The sequence below is a fragment of the Perca flavescens genome, chromosome 14, assembly GCF_004354835.1.
Source record: "Perca flavescens isolate YP-PL-M2 chromosome 14, PFLA_1.0, whole genome shotgun sequence".
Classification (NCBI taxonomy): domain Eukaryota; kingdom Metazoa; phylum Chordata; class Actinopteri; order Perciformes; family Percidae; genus Perca; species Perca flavescens.
Genome location: NC_041344.1, coordinates 17,994,884 through 18,015,729, shown reverse-complemented (window position 1 = coordinate 18,015,729; position 20,846 = coordinate 17,994,884). Strand labels below are relative to the sequence as shown.

Genomic DNA, 20,846 nt, shown 5'->3' with positions numbered 1-20,846 from the left:
GAGTTGAACTAGGGCACAAGCCTCAGGCCCGGTCCATCCTCCACAGTGCATGGATACGTTTTTTCCCTCTCCCACACCTTCCCTCCTTCCTGCCCTTGTTTGTTTTAAACATTCATTTGCTTGCTCACCTATGGTGGCGCTAGCGGCCCAGGTGATAACTCAGTCGTTCAGTTTTCATACGCACACCGACACGCAACCTCAGCATATACAAATAACCAAACACACCTCAAGTCTGTACATAAGAGGGGGAGAAAAAAAAACAAGCACGCTGCATTCACCACAAAGATTACACGCTCATCCCTGTACATACAGCACACTGCACCAACACCATGGCCACATCTCCAACGGCACCTTGATTCCTGTAAGAGGAGCAGTCTAAATAGTTTTTAGGATAACAATGGAGATGTGCCGCACAGCTGTCACTACCTCTCTGTACATCACGGCTCATAACCTGATCATCCATACTAATTAATACGATTTTGTGTACACTCACAACTCTTTAGTTTTGCCTTTGTAATTTTATTACAAAAAGTCATGCCTAAAGTCTAGCAGACATTTGCCAGTGTTGAAAATATAGATATGACGGTCTTGTTGTTTCATCATGTTGAGCAGGGGTCCTTGCTTGATTGTTGTTTTCTAAGTCAGTGTCATTGTTCAGTCAACAGTTTTTCAGGTGAAGTCCTGTGGGATTAGTCTCACATATTAACAGCTCCAGTCTACATGTGAAAACCTCAGAATAATCAGCCCAGCCTACAGCTGAAACAAGGCCTTACCGTCCAGCCCGAGCACCAAGTGGCCCAAAGCCTCGGCCCTTCTTCTCACGCAAAGTCATTTCAGTGTTTGTCTAGCTGACAAGGACTTTACTCAGCCTTCAGTGGGGATACAGTCAAGTCAAAGTCAAGTCTACTTTATAGTTGGGTCCACTGGGCTCTACTTTCTGCGTCGCACCGCAGTCTTGATCTTTCGCCCAGCAATCGCTTGCTGTCCAGCAGGGGAGGCAGTGAAGGACTTCGCTGACCTGGAAGAGCAATTGACATTCCCATTATTATAAGCATCACAACAAACACTGCCATCAGAAACAGCTCAAATATGCACAGACTTGATTGTTGGTTCACTGATTAGGCAATATTAATGCTTAACAAACTGTGTTACACCTCATCCCAGCTAAAAGATGAACTCACCAACATGGATACCAATCTGTAGTATTGTATTAAAACTAACATTCTGCTATTTGACCACATTACACTCTAGTCAAATGTACATTAGATAAGATATATTTCAGACTGTTAACAGAGTTTTGAAATATACAGAAAATGTTGACAATTTATTAAACATCTCTAATAAAAGCACAGCTACTGTGTGTGACTCAGAAAACGTAATACAATTTTGTAACCTGAGGAAATGCAACATACCCCATATTGAATGCGGGGGGTTGTGAAAAGTTGAATCCACCTCCAGGCGGTCCTGGCTGGGGTGCAATGGAGGGGTTGACTGGGGGGGCAGGAGAAGCTGCTGATCCTGCTCCAAAAGTAAACACTCCTCCTGAGGCGTTGTTTGTGGCTCCAAATGCACTGGCTGCTCCAAACTGAAAGCCTCCACCTGATAGAAATGTGCCACATTTACATGTTTGAACTTATTATAAACATACTTTACTAATGTAAGGAACAGGAGCCTTTGGTACCATGGACAACCTGAAAGGAAAATAGAATACCATCACAGTTACCCACCTGGTGCAGAATTAGCAGCTGCCCCGAATACAGGTGTGGAGTTGGTTTGCTGTCCAAAGACAGGGGCGGCATTGGGTTTGGCTCCGAATGCTGGGGGCTGGGAAGGTGTGGCTGTGAAGGGGGATCCAAAGGATGAACCGAATGAAGGAGCCTGGTTGGCCCCGAATCCACCAGAGGAGGCCGAGCTGAATGCAAATGGAGAGGGAGCTGCAGATGGAGCTGTTTGTGAAAAAGAAACAAAGATTTCAATACATGTACAGATTATAAATATATATAAAAAAAAAACATTTAATAATATTGAATGTGAATGTTTCATTGTTGTCGCTCAAGTATGAAACAGACATCAGGATCATGCTTATGATCTGAAACAAACACTATGAACAAATACAGACCTGAAGAGGAGGCGGCAGCAGCAGCCGCAGCAGGAGCTGCTGCTCCAAAGCCGAAGGATGGAGCAGCAGCTGGAGGAGGAGCAGCAGCACTGGCAGGAGCACCAAAGAGGAAGGGCTGAGAGGGGGCTGGAGTAGAGTTCAGAGGAGCAGCTGACGGGGCAGCCGGCTGGCTGTCCTGACTCTGTCCGAAGACGAAGGCTTTAGCTGGAGGAGCATCACTTGCGGTTGCAGCCGGCTGACCGAACATGAAATTGCTAGGAGCTGCAGAAGGAGCAGGAGCCTGAGTGGAGCTGCTGCTGCCGCCGAACAGACTGGGTGTCGGGGTGGTGGACGACGAGGTGGTGGAGTTGACAGTGTTGGTGGGATTACTAGCCATAAAGGAAAATGCGGGTTTAGGAGCAGCAGAAGACTCTGTTGGGAAAGGAATAGTTGATTAATAGGGATGCAACGATACACTCGTACACAACGATTCCCGATTTTACCTTCATAAGATTTTCTCACGATTTCTTTTAACAGAAGGAAATGACTGAAAAATATTTCTTTATTTGTATAAACTGTGCAAAACAGCAGATGTGTCCTCAAAACTGCAACTGAAATAGTATTTTATCTTAAATAACAAAAAATAAAAAATTAAAGGCTTGTTTATTGCTAAGGACCATATGGTTAAATTAAAAAAAATTATGTAATAACTTATAACCCCTTTTCTCACCTATCAATTGCTGTTAAACAACAAAAAGAAGAAACTAGATGGCTGAAAGGGTATTTTACAACAACAATGAACACAAGCTTACGGAGCTGGACCCAAACGCAACACTAAAAGTCCAGTCTCTGGTGTTTACCGACCAAAGTGCAGCTAGTCTCCTTTGCCTTTAGCTGTAGACTGTTATACGTAGCCAGCTCACGTTAACAGCCAACGGCAGGCTAACGTTACCTGCTGTATGTTACCAAGCGAACTGCCCTATGTAGTTTAAAAATTGCATCGCGATTATTATTTTTTTTTATCTCAACCAGTTGTAATCTTTACACATTTAAAACTTGATTTTTAACCAATTTAAGATGCATCGTTACATTGATTATGAGGTTTAATATAGTACAGTGGTTAAAGGGACAGTACACTGATTTTTCACATTAAAGTCAGTGTACTGGTGACGGAATAGTCTGTGAACACAATTGTATGTCTTCTTTGGTTAAGGGGGAGCTTTCTAATACCCCTGAGGATGTCATTAAGGTTATGTTAGGACAACACAAATCGTTTACATATATACTATATTTATCTCGGCCTCTGCCACTTCAATTTTGAATCAATCACACTCTCCACATTCTCAAATTTATGAAAGTGCAATACTAGTTACACTAACTTTGGCTTGATTTTGAACATCTGTTTCAACTTTAACCTACTATAGTTAACGCAGCGGTGTGCCCACAGTGCACAAGTTTACTGAGAACAATGCTCTTTTGTTTTTGAAGGCCTTAAACTTAAACTCGCTAACTACAACTACAAGCCGTTCTGTTGGCTGTTGAGCAGTTCCACCAGAGCAGTTGGGGGTTGATGGCCTTGTTCATGGGCACCTCAGCGGAAAGAAAAAGCTTGCAGTGATCAAATGATGGTTTAGGTGTTTACAGTAGGATGTTGTGTCACCCACAGCTCAGCAATAAATTTGGTGACAGAAAGTCATTAACAAAAACTTTTCCTTTAAAGAAAACAAATGAAAACTTATAAAAAGAACTTATCAAGGAGTTATACTGTATATGAACAGAAAGCATAGCATTTGACAAAATAATTACTACAGTATCACTGTCCAAACTTTCTCTCACCTGTAGCACTTTGTCCAAAGGTAAAAGAGGGTCCCGTTGAGGCCTCAGTGGTAGACGTTTCACTCTTGTCTGCTGGCTTGCCAAAATTATACGCAGGGGGAGGTTGTTCTGTTGGAGCACTGGGCTTGCTGAAGGAAAATCCTCCTGAGGCGGCCGGTGCAGCATCTGCATCTTTATTAGCAGCACCAAAGAGGAAGGCAGACGGAGCTGAGGAGGCAGTGGCTTCCTTCTTTTCGTCTGGCTTCCCAAAGGTATAGGTGGGAGCAGCTGACTCTTTGTCTGCCTGTAAGGATCCAAACGTAGAGCCACCTTGCGGTGTTGTGGCCGCCAAACTTCGCTCGCCCAATCTCCCAAATACAGACCCAGTGGTGGTAGTTGTGGTGGTGGAGGAGTTGGTGGATGTGGTGTCATTCGATGATGCTGCATTGTCACTTTTCTCTTGAGAGGAAGCAGGAGGAGTGAAACTAACAGAGGATGAAGTGGTGTCTGAGGTTTTCTCTTCCGGTTTTGACAGTCCAAAAGTGAAGCCACCCTTAGGGGAGTTATTTACTGTGCTAGATGATCCAGTTCCAAATGCTATCCCACCGCTGGTTCCAAACTTAAACCCAGAACCTGTGGCAGTTTCGTCTGACTTTTTGTCATCACTAGAGGCAGCCCCAAATTTAAAGCCCTCAGATGAGCTGCCGAATTTGAACCCTGATGAGGCAGTATCGTCTTTAGAAGTTGTTTCTGAGGAGGAGCTTCCAAATGGGACACCAAATTTGAATCCACCTGACGATGAGGACTCTGTCAATGAGCCTCCAAACTTGAAACCAGATACAGACGTACTGTCTGATGTACCAAACTTAAAACCTCCAGAACTAGAGCCGGAAGTCCCACCAGCTGATGAAACAAAAGATGAACCAAAAGCTGAAGAGAAACAAAAGGATAACAAAAATTAAAAAAAGGTGAAAAGTCTGGATTAGGTACAGGTTTTATTGCAAAAGTCTCAGGTTTCTCAAAACGTAATATTTTCTCTGGATTTTGTATTTGTTATCTTGACCGTTTAATATGATGCTAACAAACAGATTGAGCAACACCTCATCTGGGTCGCATCAATATCATACTGCCCTAATGCATAGATAATACCTATAAGAACCATGCATCAAGAAACAACACACACACACACACACACACACACACACACACACACACACACACACACACACACACACACACACACACACACACACACACACACACACACACACACACACACACACACACACACACACACACACACACACACACACACACACACACACACACACACACGATTTATACAAAAAGGTGAGTAACATTTGGCTTTGGAAATCTTTACTTTAAAACACAGAACACCAAAAAGTGGGTCACTTTTGTTACCTTTGGGTTCCACGCTAGCTCCAGGTTTGGCTGCCTGACAGGCAACACACTGTACATCAACAGCCTTATTCTGTACAAGACAGACGTCACAATCCCAGGCGTCCACTGGCTTCTTGAATGCGTCTCCCAACCCAAACACTGGAGCACTGCTGGCTGAAGAGGCTCCAGCTGAAGCTCCTGTTGTAAAGATGAGTAAAGAAATATGCTTTAGTAAACTAACAATTGCCATTTAAGAGGTCAATACATCAATGGCAGTTAATGGAATTATACTCTTATGGAAAACAAAAATTCAACACTTTGTAGAATGTCAAATACCAACATCACCATGGTCGGGCTCTCATTACCTGGTTTAGCGCTCATGCAGGCCACGCACTTTGTGTCCTCTGCCTTGTTTTCTACCAAACATGTATCACATTCCCATGCACCCTCAGGTTTTTTGAACTTGTCTCCAAATCCAATGAACCCTGTAGAAAGGGGGGCTGTGGGTGTGGACACAGACTTAACAGCTGAGAAGGCAGAAGGAAGAGTCAGTGAGGGTTTAAGCCCTGTCCCAGGTTTGGCCGTTTCGCAGGCCACACACTTTACTGCTTCAGGTTTGTTTAGAACAAGGCATGTGTCACAGTCCCAAGTTCCTGCAGGTTTGGAGAAAATTGTGCCAAAACCTGCAGTGGTTGTAGTGGTGGAGGTGGTGTTCATGCTGCCGCTGCTCTCTAGCCCAACCGAGGTGGCGGCTGAAGGTTTACTGTCCATAGACTTGCCAGAGGATAAATTGGGCTGTGGTGCTGTACAGCAAACACACTTTGTGTCTGATGGCTTGTTCTGCACCATGCAGACATCACAGCTCCAGCCTGGCGGGGCTTTGAATGCATCTCCAAACGCTGTTGAAGAGAGGGAGGAGGTGGTTGAGGTGGTGGAGGAGGGGGCTGTGGATTGTGTGGAGATCTGCAGGAGAGCGTTGTCTGGGCCGGGGGAAGTCCGAACAACAGGAGAGGCAAAGCCTAGACACAGAACAAGTAAAGGATTAAAACAGCACACAACCTTGTGAACCAAACCATGCAAACCAAACACTGTAAATGTGTAATGAGTTATTGACTCTAACCAGGTGCTTTGAGAAGATCCAACACACTGCCCTGCTTCAGGGTCTTGGCTGGTTTGAAGGGTCCTTCAAAATCTTCTGTGCTTTTGCAAGCTACTGACTTCACTGTAGAACACATGAAAACACAAAGATCAAACCTGAGATCAAGTTTCCTCAGTAAAGGCATAGAGTCAGCATCATGCCAAGTGTAAGAAAACTCTTACCTGCAGCCACTATGGGAGAGGCCAGCTTCCCATTTGACATGGAGGGAGCTAACTTTGCTACAGGTGCACTAAACGTGAATCCAGCCTACAAACAATACATACATATTATTATCATAATTATTATCATGTTACTATTGTAAATAGTTGTCTTATCAATTAGTTATCATTAGGAGACAAACTGTTTACTTACTGAGGGGGAAAAGGAAGGAGGACTAGCAGCAGTTGCTTTGACAATAGGGGAGGAAAATGTATACGGTGCACAGAGGGGTGAGGTCGTTTGTGGCTCCTGGAAGAAACATGAAAATTTGCAATATGCATAAATAATGTTGTTAACCCTTTAGACTGGTAGTAGCGTTGTAAGGTAATGAGACAATTTTAAGACGGACCTTATTTGTGACTGTTTCCTTAGCGGGAGTCACAGGTGTGAGATTGGGGGACGTGCTGATGGTGGTGGAGGTGGTGAGAGGTGGAAGAGGTGTGGAGAAGCTGAAGGTGGGCAAGGCAGAGGTGCTGATGGGAAGTGAAATGGTTGGTAGGTCCAGTACCTCAGACACCTAAAGTCAGAACACAAGCAGGAGTATCATTGTGTACCATTGTCGGCCATTTCAGAACAGCGCATCTTTCAGACCAATGATAAAATAAGATAAACCCATGTTTGATATTGATCTGAATGCATCAAGGCACATTATTTGAATTTTGAATGGTTTGAATTTCCCCGATTTTAAATTGGCTAATAATACGCTTAGTGTCTGTGAAAGGGTGAAATACCTTGGTCATTTTATCACGGATAAAATGACAGACAATGAAGATATTTACAGGCAATGTCGCATGATGTATGCACAAGCCAATAGTCTCTTACGTAAATTTAGGGCATGTATGGCTGGTGTAAAGATATCTCTGTTCAAAGCATATTGCACACCGTTGTATACTGCGCACTTGTGGTCAAACTATAAAAAGGCAAGTCTTTTAAAATTGAAAGTAGCATATAATGACGCAATGAGAATATTACTCACAAAACCAAGATGGTGTAGTGCAAGTGAGATGTTTGTGGTTGCAAGAGTGAATACCTTTCATGCTGTTTTAAGAAACCTAATGTTTAAATTCATGTGTCGGCTTGATGGGTCACAAAATGAAATAATAATGGGCTTAACTGACATATGTCTAAGCACTACACGCTACCAATCCCGTATGTGGAAACATTGGTATAATTGTCTCCTGGTAGAACAATAATTTTTTTTTTAAATTTGTTTGTTTTTATATTTATTAAATGTGTAGGTAGGTGTGTATGCATGTGCGTTTATTGATATGTATTTATGTATTGTTGTGGGTGATTTGGACCTTGAGTCTGTAATAAAAGTTTTGATTTGATTTGATTATCAGATCTGTTCAATGACCTGCAAGGAAAAGGCCAAAAAAAAAGATGGGAAGATGATAGAAATGTTTTTAGCCTTATTACTTGTATTATTTGCTGAATTATATATATTAAAAAAAGTTTGATTTTACATCTATAAAATGACTTGAAGATACTATACAAAAAATACTAACTTAACCTTGTATTTCCCCCCTTTTTCAGTCATTATAGTCTGATGGCTGAAAAGAAAACCACCCCCTTATGGCATCACTTCGCCCAGCCAACACCAAGGAAGGCCAAATGCATGTTTGACAAAGTTTATTCTCTTACCTGTTTCGGGTTTTTTTCTTATACATTATTTATACAATATGTTTTTACATTATACATTTTTAATTTAAGTATACAAGTGCAAATTGGTGAAGTTTTCAATAAATTTTTTTTTGAGTAATTTTGTGCATCTTCTTAAATAATTATTAGTGTTCTATTTTATCTTTCAAATAGGCTGACCCCAACTTCTAAAGACCGGCAAGAGAAAAACCCATATCAGTCAACCTCTAGTTAGGATATAAAAAATGAATAATGTTATTGTCGATACACATAGTTTTTGGATACAGAGCTTTGAGGTTGTTTTTTTTTTTAAATGCAAGGCCTTTACCTCCTCCTCTTCAGGGTGTTTAGAGGAAGGCCGTGTAGTGGTCCTCTCTCTCTTCATCTTTCCTCCTCCAGAGCTCACGCTGCTGGCTGCAGGCGTGCTGAACAGAGGATAGGCTGGGCTACTGGAACCCAATGTGCTAGTAGTGAAGGGGTAGACAGGAACATGTAAAGTAAGTAAAACAAACTAGGTCAAGGTCAAGTTTATTTATAGAGCACATTTACAAGCAGTCACTACTGCCCCAAAGTGCTGTACAGATACTAGATACCGGTAAACATTATAAAAAGCAAACTAATTCGCTAAAAAGAAGAAGTAAAAACCCACTGAAAACATAATATCTTAGAAACAATAATAATTAAAACATATGTAAACATGATTACAAACAATATTCACAATGTCACAGCTCAGCTTGTGTTAAAAGCCATTTCGAAAAGATGAGTTTTTAAAAAGTGATTTAAAAGACTCGATAGAGCTAGCTGCTTTAATATTGAGGGGAAGAGGATTCCAGAGCTTAGGACCTGCAACTGAAAAAGCTCTGTCCCCTCTGGTTTTCAGTCTGGATCTGGGACAGTCCAAAAGAAGCTGGTCATTTGACCTAAGTGCTCTGACTGGGGTATGTAAAATCAACCTAGCTAGATAAGAAGGTGCCAATCCATTTAAAGATTTAAAAACAAATAATAAAATCTTAAAATGGATTCTGAGAGCGACAGGCAACCAGTAAACTAAACTAAACTAAACATGATACAGAGAGCCGTCAGGCATACAAACACAAACATGTTTGGCAATAACTAGCATCGTTGCGATTAGGTTATGTTGGCTTGCTTTTTTTACTCAAGTAAAGGTTTCTTTGCTGATGAATTAGAGCAACCCAGTCTTACCTTCGAGATGGGGTTGCTTCAGGTAGTTGCGGTGATTGTCTTGTGGGCTAAGGGAAAATAAATGGCAACAAATTTAGCATCAAGTTTGTATTGAGTCTATTTGGCTGCAAGTTTTATATAGAGCAACAATGTTTTGTCGTGATATAATCCAGCACTGGGTTTCTGACCGTGTCTTTTGGGGTCCTGTCCAGAGTTCGGCTCACTCCTCCAGGAGTCAACGTCGGCCTGAAGGAGACAGAGCGGTTTCCTGAGACCGACACTGCAGCAGGAACCACCAACCTCTGCACCGGTGGGAGGGTGGAATCCATCTGAATTAAAGAAAAGGTGGTTAAAAGGTGCTCCGAGTGATTTGACACGTTTTTTAGGCTACATCATTTTTTGTCACATACAGCAAACCTCTCCTCACTATCTGCTAGCTGCCCGTCCCCTGAACACACTAGAGGCGTTGCAATTAATAAAATAATCAATGCATTGCATCGCGGACATGGACGATGCAGTGGCCCACCATAATCGATTATAACGCGATGACGTCGCTCGTTAATTTTCCGGACGCAGCAAAAACATTCAAATGAAAAATAGGAATGAAAACACTGAGAAATGTCGAGAGAGACGCTAGTTAGCTTGGAAACGATCTAAGTGTAATAACGAAGCTAGTTTAGAACAAACATGCTAGTGCTAACGGACTAGCCAAAGTTGGAGCTAACGGCGGTTTTTTGTGTTTGAGCTGTGTTTTTTTGACCGCTAGCCGATGCTCGTCAATCGATCTATGTTAAACAAAAAGCAGGCAACGGAGTCCCAGTTTGGGAGGCTTGGACATACTTTCCGCACTCCATGTCCGGACAGCTGCGGACTTATACCAGTCGTGCAGCCACGATGTTCTGTGCATTGTTGTGGACACAAACCCCACAATCAATCATGAAAGGCCACGTTACATAGTAGGCTCTCTTGTTTTGGACCAGCGAGGGTCAATAGTTGTTGATTTACAAAGCAGCTGTCACAGCTGGGAATGCCTAACAGTTATTACTAAGGATAAGTCCAGCGCACACACACACACACACACACACACACACACACACACACACACACACACACACACACACACACACACACACACACACACACACACACACACACACACACACACACACACACACACACACACACACACACACACACACACACACACACACACACACACACACACACACACACACACACACGTCTATCAGACGAGGAGAATACTGTTAACGGGTATAAAGGAGGCCAACAGACTGTAGGACAGGAAATGACAGGAGGACAAACCACAACAAGTGCTGCTGGGTTTGTACAATGATATCGCTGTTCATATCACTAAGCCTTTTGCTAAATCGCAAAACACACTGGGCAGAGGACACAAGTGAAATTTGGTTGTTGATTTGCAGTAAGCTTAAAGTTATACAGGGACACAGTTATGAAATTGGAAAAACAAGGCTCAATGTTGATAGCTACACGCAAAGGAATTTTTGACAAACCAAGCATGAGGATACCATCACAAGAATTTTAAAATCTGTACTTACACGTTTTTTTTTCGACTGGAAAGGTGAAACATCTAGATTTGTGCCATCCATTGACTGCAAAGACAGAAATTCATGTAAGAAACACATTTTATTGTTAGACAAAACCAGAGGTTTATAGGTGGTTTTGATGTCAGGATTTATAATCGCATACAGTTATGTATTGTAAAATGTGTCAATGCAAACAAATGCTTACAATACATGTAAATATATATCAAAAGCTCTTACTGCTGACAGGGGGGAGGAGGCGGCTGCTGCTGGGATTCTCCTGGCATCCTGTAGAAGAAAAATATAAATGCATCACATTATGTTAATTGGCAAAATATTGAATGTCTAACCACTGTCAAACTTTGAGATGAAATAAAGTTTGAACAGAGATGGTGTGGGTGTGTGCACTCACAGCCAGCGGGCTTGACATGCGCTCCAAGGACTGAAGGATGCGTCTGGCTGTGGCACTCGTCACCCCACAGGGCTGAGCACCAGCAGGCTTGGCCTTGATCTGTCTCCTCACTGGGGCCTACAGATCAGATGAGCTAATTTAGTGTCCAATTCAATTAATAATATTCACAATAAAGTCACATTCCTCCTATGATGTGTGTCAGAGCTCACCCAATAAAGGCTGCTAAAATTGAACAGCCAGAACACTAAATGCATATGAATTAAGACTAGTGCGCTAGCTCATCATATGATGTTATTTTTATTTATTTATTTTTTATTATAAATTATTTGACCATGGACACAAAAGTCTGTGCAGTTCTCACTAGCTCACCTGGTACGGTGTTCCAGGACGAGCACGAGAGCTCCTGACCGCAGCAGCTCCACCATACATGGTCTTCCCGGGGTAGAAGGGTGAATCTCCGAGCTGGCTGGAGTTTAGCACTGTGCTGTTTAATGATGACTGGAACAGAGAAGGTTAAATCAAATTACATTAGGATTAGGAGAAATGATTTAAATTTCATTGCATTACTAATCAATGGCATTCTCAAAGATCAACTCAACATTTTAAAGTAGCTAAACAAAACAGTATTGAGTAGAATGCAAATACATCCTGCACTCTTTTCAATATTTAATAGTATTTCAACTTCTTTACCCTTAAAAGTCAGCCGTTTTCTTCTGCTAATAAAGAAATGTCAAATATTTTGTATCTTAGAAAATGTAAATATATTACTATTATTATTTTAATACTTGGAAGAAATCTGAGTGAAAATGCAGACTAGTTGTTATGAGTCAGCTAGACTGAGTTGTGGTGTCTGGCATGCTGCCACCCATGCACATGAAAAGGAAACGTGCTGAATGCAACAAATCAAGATACTGTCTGGCTGCGAGTGACAGTAACATTGGTTTTCCAGATAATGCACGTGATTTAATAAAAGTCACTTAGTTATTCATTATTGAAGTTGAAACTTGAGGTATTAAAATGTACCTACACCTAAAATGTATTGGTCGCTTTGAAATGGTACACATCACTTTCATAGAGTTTGGGTTCACAGACAAAATTCAAGACTGACATGTTAGTGTTTTCGCTATATACACATTTAGGCAGTCTGCTGTGAAATATGACAGCTACATAACATGGAAAATAGCATTATGGGCTCTGAAGAAGAAGCTAACGTTAGCGCATCCTGCGGTTCCTCTGCCACTGACTCCCCGCAGCAGGAGACCACGTATTCACGCTACACGCTGTATTCACTTACAGCTTTAAACTTTTTCTAGGTTAGTGGGGATGCATAATCCTCTAAACCAACATGAACAAACTTGGTAATGTTCCCTAAACATTTGTTTTGTAACTAAAGTGTATGTAATATGAGCTGTGACATTAAATTACCTGCTTCACGTAAGGTTATCCTAAGGTACCGTTGGCAAATTTGCCCACTGATAGCAAAGTTATTGTTCATATTATAATGACAGCAGTAGTGGCCATAGAGAGTGCAATGGTGATCAAAGATGCACATTGCAAAATCTATGTGGAATTGTTCATTAGCTATGTATGTTTGATAGCTGTAAAGCTGAACAGACTTACAGTAGTAAAACAGATTTATATGATCCAAAGACTTTCTGTAAGAGAAAGGATACTATATCCTGGATAATAATTGTAAGACATATGCTTTTGAGAAATGATTGCAAATAAAGCAAAAATGTTTCTAAAAAGGAAATGCAGCATGTAGTAGCTGTTTCAGCATAATCTGTTAATATGGGATCTGGCTAGGACTCACTGCTGCCGACCGGCTCTGTTGAGTTTTACGCCATCTCCTGGACTTTCTCTTGCACTCATCTACTTGGGCACTGCCGTGGCATGCGTTAAAAGGTGCAAGATGGAAGTGTTCCTCAGTAGTAGCGCTGCAACTAACAATTATTTTCATAGTCGATAAATCTGTCGTTTTTTTCTCGATTAAATCAATTAATTGTTTGGTCTCTAAAATGTCAGAAAATGGTGAATAATATGGATCATTTTTTCCCAAAAGCCCAAGATAACGTCCTCAAATGTCTTGTTTCGTCCATAACTCTAAGATATTCAGTTTACTGCCACAGAGGAGAGTAGAAACTAGAAAATATTCACATTTAAGAAGCTGGATTAAAATTTTTTTTTTCTTACTTTTGTCTTAAAAAATTACTCAAACCGACTAATCGATTATCAAAATAGTTGGCAATTAATTTGAGTTGACAACTAATCGATTAACCGTTGCAGCACAGACCTAAAACAAACCCTGACACATCAATCATCATCACAGATCTTTTCTTTTAGCAAGCATTGCTCAGTATCTTGATGAACAGACACACAGATACTCACATTGGAGGAAGTTCCAAATACAGACAGGTTGAAAGCAGGCCTTTTCAGACTGGACTGGGCATGTTGAGGCCCAGAGTGTGTTCTGTCCATCTCTGGGGACCACAGTTGGGGAAGTGATGCCGTTTTGGAATTAGGGACATCTGTTAAAGAGACAGAAAAAAGAAAAGAGATTTTTATAACGTCTCAAACCATTTTAAGAGAGCACCAAAGCAGAAATCTAACTCAGTGGTGCAGTCTCTACATTCCAGGCCTGAGTCAATCTACACAAAGAAATATAGTTGCTTACACCAGCCTCTACCTCCTGCAACACTAATAGTTTAGTAATAGATTTACCAAGGATTCCTAAAGTCAGCAGGCACAGACAAAAAAAAAAAAAAAAAAAAAAAGAAACCTGATCATCACACAGAAAATGGGTTTTCTGCCATTTTTGTAGTTTCACACATTTTAAATCAACGGCATAATGACTAGTGCAGGGGTGGGCCAATCATCTGCAATAAACAGCCAACCGTCTGCAGGTTCTCTTTCCATCACATAATATTTTGCACCAGGCATAAAAACAGACAAAAAGCCAAAAGGGAATTGTAAAGGGATATAAACACAATGCAGAGAACGCAGATTGTTTGAGACATAGGTTGTATAATTTTAATGCAGAAGGTTAAAATATGCTACAGTGGCTATGAGTCTCAATCAATAATGTAAATTTAATTGTAGCCTGATAGCGTGCACACAGAGAATTTGTCCATGTAAAGTTTATTCAAATAACTTAATTCTATCATCCCGTCAAAATAAATTACTGAGAACATGAATTGATCACTTCAGAGAATTTTCATTCAGTTGTTAGACACAATTACAAGGTGATCAAACATCACACGTAAAACTCTTTATACTTTACTGAAGTTCGAACATCAGTTCAATTACCTTTTGCCACCACGGAGGGCAAAATGTGTGGAAAGTTACAGATTTTGTCTCAATACGGCCCACTTTTTTGTGATTTGTAATGTTGCAACTACGCTGCAGTTATATTTACATCTATACAGACATCCCAGACTTTAAAGACATCCAAACATGTCAATCTATGCAAAGAAAACACTTTTTGATCAAATGCTCTGCTTTTACCTTTGTCTGAGGCACGGGAGGAAAAGCCGCTAGTGGTGGAGATGTTATCATCTTCGTGCTGAGAGAGGTTATCTTTGATTTCTTTGACCAAAGAGAAGCCTGTGGAAAAGGGTCCAGGGGCTGAGGAGGTGGATGGTTGGGAGAAGAGGCTGCTGGAGGCCCCCAGGGTCGGCGAAGAGGCATCCAGCGGGGGAAAGTGGAGGTGAGAACGACTCAGAGGAGGTCGAGATAGCACATACTCCTGAAAGTTCAGGGATGCCCGGCTGGTTGAGGGCTCTGTGCAAGAGAGAAAGAAGTCACAGATGAGCTTGGTAGTACAGTATAAGAATTGGCATCCACAGATATGTTTAGACTCAATTCTCATCCATGGAATATAAACTTCCCTAGCTAATCTTTTTGATGAGATGCGAAGGGGCAGACCGAGTCCCTTACCTGCGTTACTGGTGCTTGGCTCTGGTGAATCACGTCCATCGAAGGGAAGAGGTCCCTCTTCGCTGCCATTAGGAGGAGGAGGGGGCTGGCAGTTCTGCTCTGTCCCCAGAACAGCCCCTCCTCCTTCAGGAGCATCTTCATTCTTGAAATATTTTTGCAGCCAGGAAGGAACGATGCTCTTTACTGTGTCTGTCACTCGACTGATGAGGCCTGACTGCTGCTGATAAAAACATGAGGGAGAGGAAGCCGTGAACAACGGATGAAATGAGTGAGAAGCAGAGACAAATGCATATAGACAAAATAAAGTCCCATCAACTCAGGCAATTATTTGTAGCCTCCTCATTAGAAAATCCCCTTACCAATCAGCATTGCATGAAAGTCAATGCATGTAAAACATTGCATATGTAACAGTTCTGCTAATGAATCCTGCGGATTCATTTTTCCAACTACCAACACTGTGAAAAATAACAATAAGATGCTGAGGCAATGAAATATAATGAATTTGTGGCAAAGGACTACCACATAATTTGGTATAAGTCCTTTTCAAGTCATATACAACAGTTCCACAAAATAAAGCAATTAACACTGCATTTACTTTGTGAATAAGCTGCACAGGCCCACTTGCAATGAGGAACCATTAGTCCTACCCAGTGCTAAGCAAAACACAAGTATGACAGCGTGAAACTGGGTCAGGCGCTGACTGTGTATGCTTCTGTGAAGCAGTGAGCCAGTGACGCTGTTCCCCACTGTACTGAGGTCAAGATGAATTCCAGTCGGTAAGGATGAGTCCTGTCTCCTACGCCACACTTAGAAAGTAATAGAATTTCCAGAAATTCATTTTTATAAGCTGTAGTGAAAAAGAGTCCTTTACATATTCAGGGCACCTCCAGGTCTGAACTGGCTAACTCAAATTTATCCAGTATTTTTGAATAGGTTTGCAGATCTAGGAGTTAGGTCCACAGTATATCGTCTTCACAAAAGATGCAGAAATGCTGTCACACAAAATTTTGCTCCAGTAGTTGAATAGAACAGCATAAGATGCTTCATGACTCAAGGTCCTTTTCATAATGTCCCCAACGGATGGAGCAGTTGGGAGTAGGAAAGGACGACAAAGCAACAGACAAAAACCATAATCTATGAACGCACTGACCTATTATTAAAAGGGAAGAGTGTATTGGACAGCATTGAACAATACGAAGAAGAAGGTGTAAAGCTGTTGACAGTTTTGTCCAGCTAGACAAATTTGGGGCTTTTCCCCTGTCTAAACGAGCCACTTTGTACTCATAAAATTATTTTTTTAAGCTTTCTTTAGATTGGGACTGTACTTGGATGTCTTCAGATTGTGGCTATGCTGCCCCATTTTTTTGGGACAAGAAAGTAGATGAGAAGGGAAAGGTTGAGAAAAGGGGCTAGCTAGATGGTGCGTCACTTCATGTGCACACTGTTTAACCCATGGTAGCTTTCAACTCCCAATAAGAGGCATGTGTGCCTCTTGTGTACTGCTTATCTAAAAAAATACACCTGTGGGCCACTCTGCACTTTAACCTTTGTGCAAATACACCCAACTTAAACTAACCAAGAGCAAGTGTAATATCCACCACAGTACTAGTTTACTTAGTGCTAAATAAGCTATTGTTATATGGATTTAGGGGTGCTGCATTTCTGCTGGGGACAGGCCTGGTCATGTGACTAAATGACCTGTTTTGCTATCTCTGAAGCCATCACTTTGAACGGTTATGCCAGTTACCTAAAGTAGCTCATTGCATCATCACATTTATTCTAGCTTTTCACATTAATAAATGTGTACCCTTACACCCCTTAAGATCGTTGAGTCAGCTGTATTGAAAAGAAAGACTCACATTTTTAAGTAAGCAATCCCACAGGTTGTAAGAAGAATTAAAAGCAATGCTGCAGACAATACATGTCTAACCATGCTCCTTCTGCTTTTTATTCAGAAGTGTTGACTAAACCAGGCTATTGAAGAAAAGCTAAACCCACCATTTAAGGACAACTGTACACAAGATTTGGATAATCACTGGTTTTTCCTGACTTTAGTCAAGACACATTACATGGACTTCAAACATAATCATAAATTGTATATGCCATGACTGAGACACTGTTCAACTTATATTTGCAATTAATCAAACTTATTACAAGTTAATGTTTGTCAGTGTGTTAGCATGAATGCATATTCCTGCCAATCTCTTAATGTCCACACTGTATAATCAATTGTGTCAATTTTGTCACCCCATTTATATCAATGAAGGTAGACCAAAAAGTACATTCAAGCAAAAACCAACAATGCCCAAGAAATACAATAAATGAAAAACCTTAATTAGTAATATTAGTTTGTATACATCGCTATAAAATCACTACATCACTACTGTATAAGTCATAATAATCACATTAACTAACTTTATATGCTTGGCTAAATTGTTTACACCTAATACAGTGGTATGGATGGATAACTAATGCCAGCCTTAAACAATGACCATCCATCCAAATCGTGTTTACTAGATTTACAAAATAAAGTGGCAAATGAGTGCATCTACTTGATAAACTTTAGCTGGTAACAATGATCAGTTGCTTGTATAATTATCAATATTCAGATTCTCGTCAAACTCCCTGGCTCTATTTTTAAAGTAAACTTCCCAGTGTAGTTGCCAATAGGCTGACATTATTATAAACAACCACGCACGAAGACACGACTTGTCCACTCTTAACATTATAGAGATTTTTAAAGGCCAACATTAACGCTAGCTGATGTCCAGGCGCCAAGTAAATCCACTCAGGCAACCATGTGGGTTCCTAATCAGCCAATGCTTCCTGCGCAATCCAACTGGCTGAGATTTGGCGTTAGCTAGCCTAGCATCCAAAATGATTTCAGACAGGCCATAAACACAATCTCAAAATGAACATGCATGAAAGGCAGCTACACATAGCTGTGGAAATGTGTAATTTAGAATGTCACTTCTCCCTGCGACGCCTACAAAACTTAAGAATCGAAGACAACAATGCGTTGCTCGCCAACGCTAGCTAGCATTAGCTACATCAGCTAATAATTACAATTCTACTTCCTTGCATTATGCTAACTAAGCTAGCAGAACTTGCGAATAGATCAACGTTGTTTATCCCAACGTGTCAAGTGTGTACTTGTACTTTACTAAATACTGGTTAATTAGTCTAAACGACTCACACGGTTCCTTGATTTGACCGGTCAAGTCCGTCTCGTTTTGCTAACCAATAAACCAGCTCACTAGCATTTCCTCTACATGCTAGTAGCGCGTGGAGGCCACGAGCGCTAACGGCAGGCCATAAAATGTCTCCAACAAAACAATAACAAGTGCTAAGACATAATGGCACTGCAATCATCGTACTGTCCTCGACACGGGCTTTTGACGCGAACACTTTTATTCGGTTTACCTGTTTACTCTTGGCGTAAGGTTTAGAGGCGATATGATATCTCCTGCTTCTAATTTTCCCTCCACCCGTGGCCGCCATGGCTTTTTCGTCTGAGTGTCTATCGGTGTTTCGGCGCCGCCGGATAGCTGTCATCCAGCACGGCGGCCACTCACAAAGGAACTATGGGAAATGTAGTAGCTGAACATAACAAAGAGGAAGGTTTGACAAGACTTTATACCACATGGCTCTAACGTGGGGTTATTTTGTGTCATTTGAATGAAAATAATTATATAGCTAAGGGTTTTAAATATGTTATTGTTTATATTATCGATGGGAAGCATACTTTAGTCATTTTAGTAGAGCTGAAAAGATTGGTCAATTTATCACTTAGTCAATCAAGAGAAAATTAATCAACAATTTTGATGAGCGATTAATCCCTAATTAGTAAAAAAAACAAATGTGCAAAGCAAAATGCAATATTTGCTGGGTTCAGTTTCACAATGTGAGGATATATATATTTTTAACCAAACAATGAAGTGATTATTAAAAACATTGCTAGATGAAATAATAATCTATCTATAATATCTGTACTAGATCTGGGCGATATGGAGTAAATCAAATATCACAATATTTTTGAACAAAAACATTGATGTCGTGTTTGCGGCGGGATTGACTATTGGTGCTTTCACAAAATATTTACACAATGAGATTTTAGATAAATAATCAACAGTAATGTGGATACAATGACTAAATGGGTAAAAGCAAATAAGTCTGGTAAGTTCAGAAAATTACATCACTTTACTCTAATGTAGCCTTTAAATACAGGAAAAGACAACACTTGTCATTTTACGATATCCAAAATCTAAGACGGTAACTAGTCTTGTATATCGATATATCAATATATTGCCCAGCCCTACTTTGTATACTACCATATAATTTGGCATTCCTGTGGTAAGCTACTACTGTAACCTATTGTGATTTGTGTGTATTGTAAAGTATGTCTGCATCATGTCACTGAGGTGAAGGATTTTTTTTTTTTTTTTTTTTTTTTTTTTTAAATCTATTCACAAGAGCGTTCAGTTCTTTGTCATATTGTAGGTGTGAAACAGAAATCACAGACACCCCATGGACAACACTAAAATTTCCAAGAGTGGAAACAATGAAAAACAAATAAATGATATGATCATTTAATAATGTTTACAAAACAAGCAAACCCACTCATATGAAATTACAAATCAGAAATACCAAGTATAGTGCACTGGAGGTTACAATCAACACATTTGACAACATTTTATATTAAATACAGTGCAGTCTGACACTTTGTAGACGGTCAAAGGACTAGAACCACTAAGGCAGACTAATGTTACAAGAAAAAGTTTAATTCAAACAACATCAATACAAATTCAATAAGCAGACATTAACTTACTTGGAAGTTGTAAAACACATTCTAACACTAAATATGAACTATAATGCATCATTCAACAATGTTAAGAATAGCTTATATGGACCAGTCACTTACAGTCACATTTCATAAATTTTTATCATTAAAAAAAGCAAAGACTGCCTTTGAAACTGATCATTTCACACCAGTGATTATCCTCTGCTAATGTAATGTCCCCACAGTACTAGTGCATTTAATGTCACAGTATTCTCTGTCCCACACCTATCACACACTTATCGCTCTAATTACAAACACACAAATATTGCAAACATCTCAACAGTTTCAATAATCAAATTCATGATGGATAAAAACAGGTAAAATGTAAAGGCTACAGTTGGTTCAGTAACACTTGGTTGTTCCTCTCATTTGAAGTAGACTAGAACATCTTTCCTGATGATGTAATTTTGATTGGAAAAAAGCATAGAATATACCAGTACTTTACTATATTATACATATGTGTAAAATGTGGTCACTTTTGGTAATTGTATAAACAATATTAATCAATTATTAAATCAACAAAGTTGACACATAGTCATACCAATTCAGAAATGACTTACAAAATGCCATACACAACAATAACTGATCTTTTTAGTGAAGTT

General features: G+C 40.4%; 2 protein-coding genes across 3 annotated transcripts in view; both read right to left on the bottom strand.

The window, feature by feature from the left end:
• Positions 1-649: 649 nt before the first annotated feature.
• Positions 650-18,995, bottom strand: nup153 (nucleoporin 153). Of its 2 annotated transcripts, none has more exons than XM_028597444.1 (22): positions 18,828-18,995; positions 15,405-15,624; positions 14,973-15,248; positions 13,857-13,996; positions 11,838-11,966; positions 11,469-11,585; positions 11,297-11,344; positions 11,072-11,125; positions 9,683-9,823; positions 9,516-9,562; positions 8,641-8,776; positions 7,021-7,188; positions 6,825-6,920; positions 6,635-6,719; positions 6,435-6,536; positions 5,680-6,333; positions 5,336-5,512; positions 3,935-4,843; positions 2,120-2,530; positions 1,728-1,946; positions 1,413-1,599; positions 650-1,018 (listed from the first exon to the last, which is right to left on the bottom strand). In XM_028597444.1, exons 1-22 carry the CDS (start codon positions 18,957-18,959, stop codon positions 931-933), a joined length of 4,536 nt encoding a protein of 1,511 aa, XP_028453245.1. In that variant the 5' UTR covers positions 18,960-18,995; the 3' UTR covers positions 650-930. The 2 variants fall into 2 exon arrangements, with proteins under 2 accessions (XP_028453245.1, XP_028453246.1); XM_028597445.1 differs by having other exon boundaries at positions 15,405-15,621.
• Positions 18,996-20,025: 1,030 nt separating this feature from the next.
• The window catches only part of ptdss1b (phosphatidylserine synthase 1b), a 14,971-nt gene continuing 14,150 nt past the window's right edge, over positions 20,026-20,846 (bottom strand). The window contains exon 13 of the mRNA XM_028598307.1: positions 20,026-20,846. This exon is cut by the window's right edge and continues 766 nt beyond it. The gene's annotated coding sequence lies outside the window, so the exon portion shown is untranslated.

Excerpts from the sequence above, each read along its gene's own strand:
- nup153 (XM_028597444.1), bottom strand. The coding sequence starts at position 18,959 with ATGACAGCTATCCGGCGGCGCCGAAACACCGATAGACACTCAGACGAA. Across the intron at positions 11,586-11,837 it reads GTCCTGGAACACCGTACCAG|GCCCCAGTGAGGAGACAGAT; the intron begins GTGAGCTAGTGA and ends TCTGATCTGTAG. Across the intron at positions 1,947-2,119 it reads TGCTGCCGCCTCCTCTTCAG|CTCCATCTGCAGCTCCCTCT; the intron begins GTCTGTATTTGT and ends TTTCACAAACAG.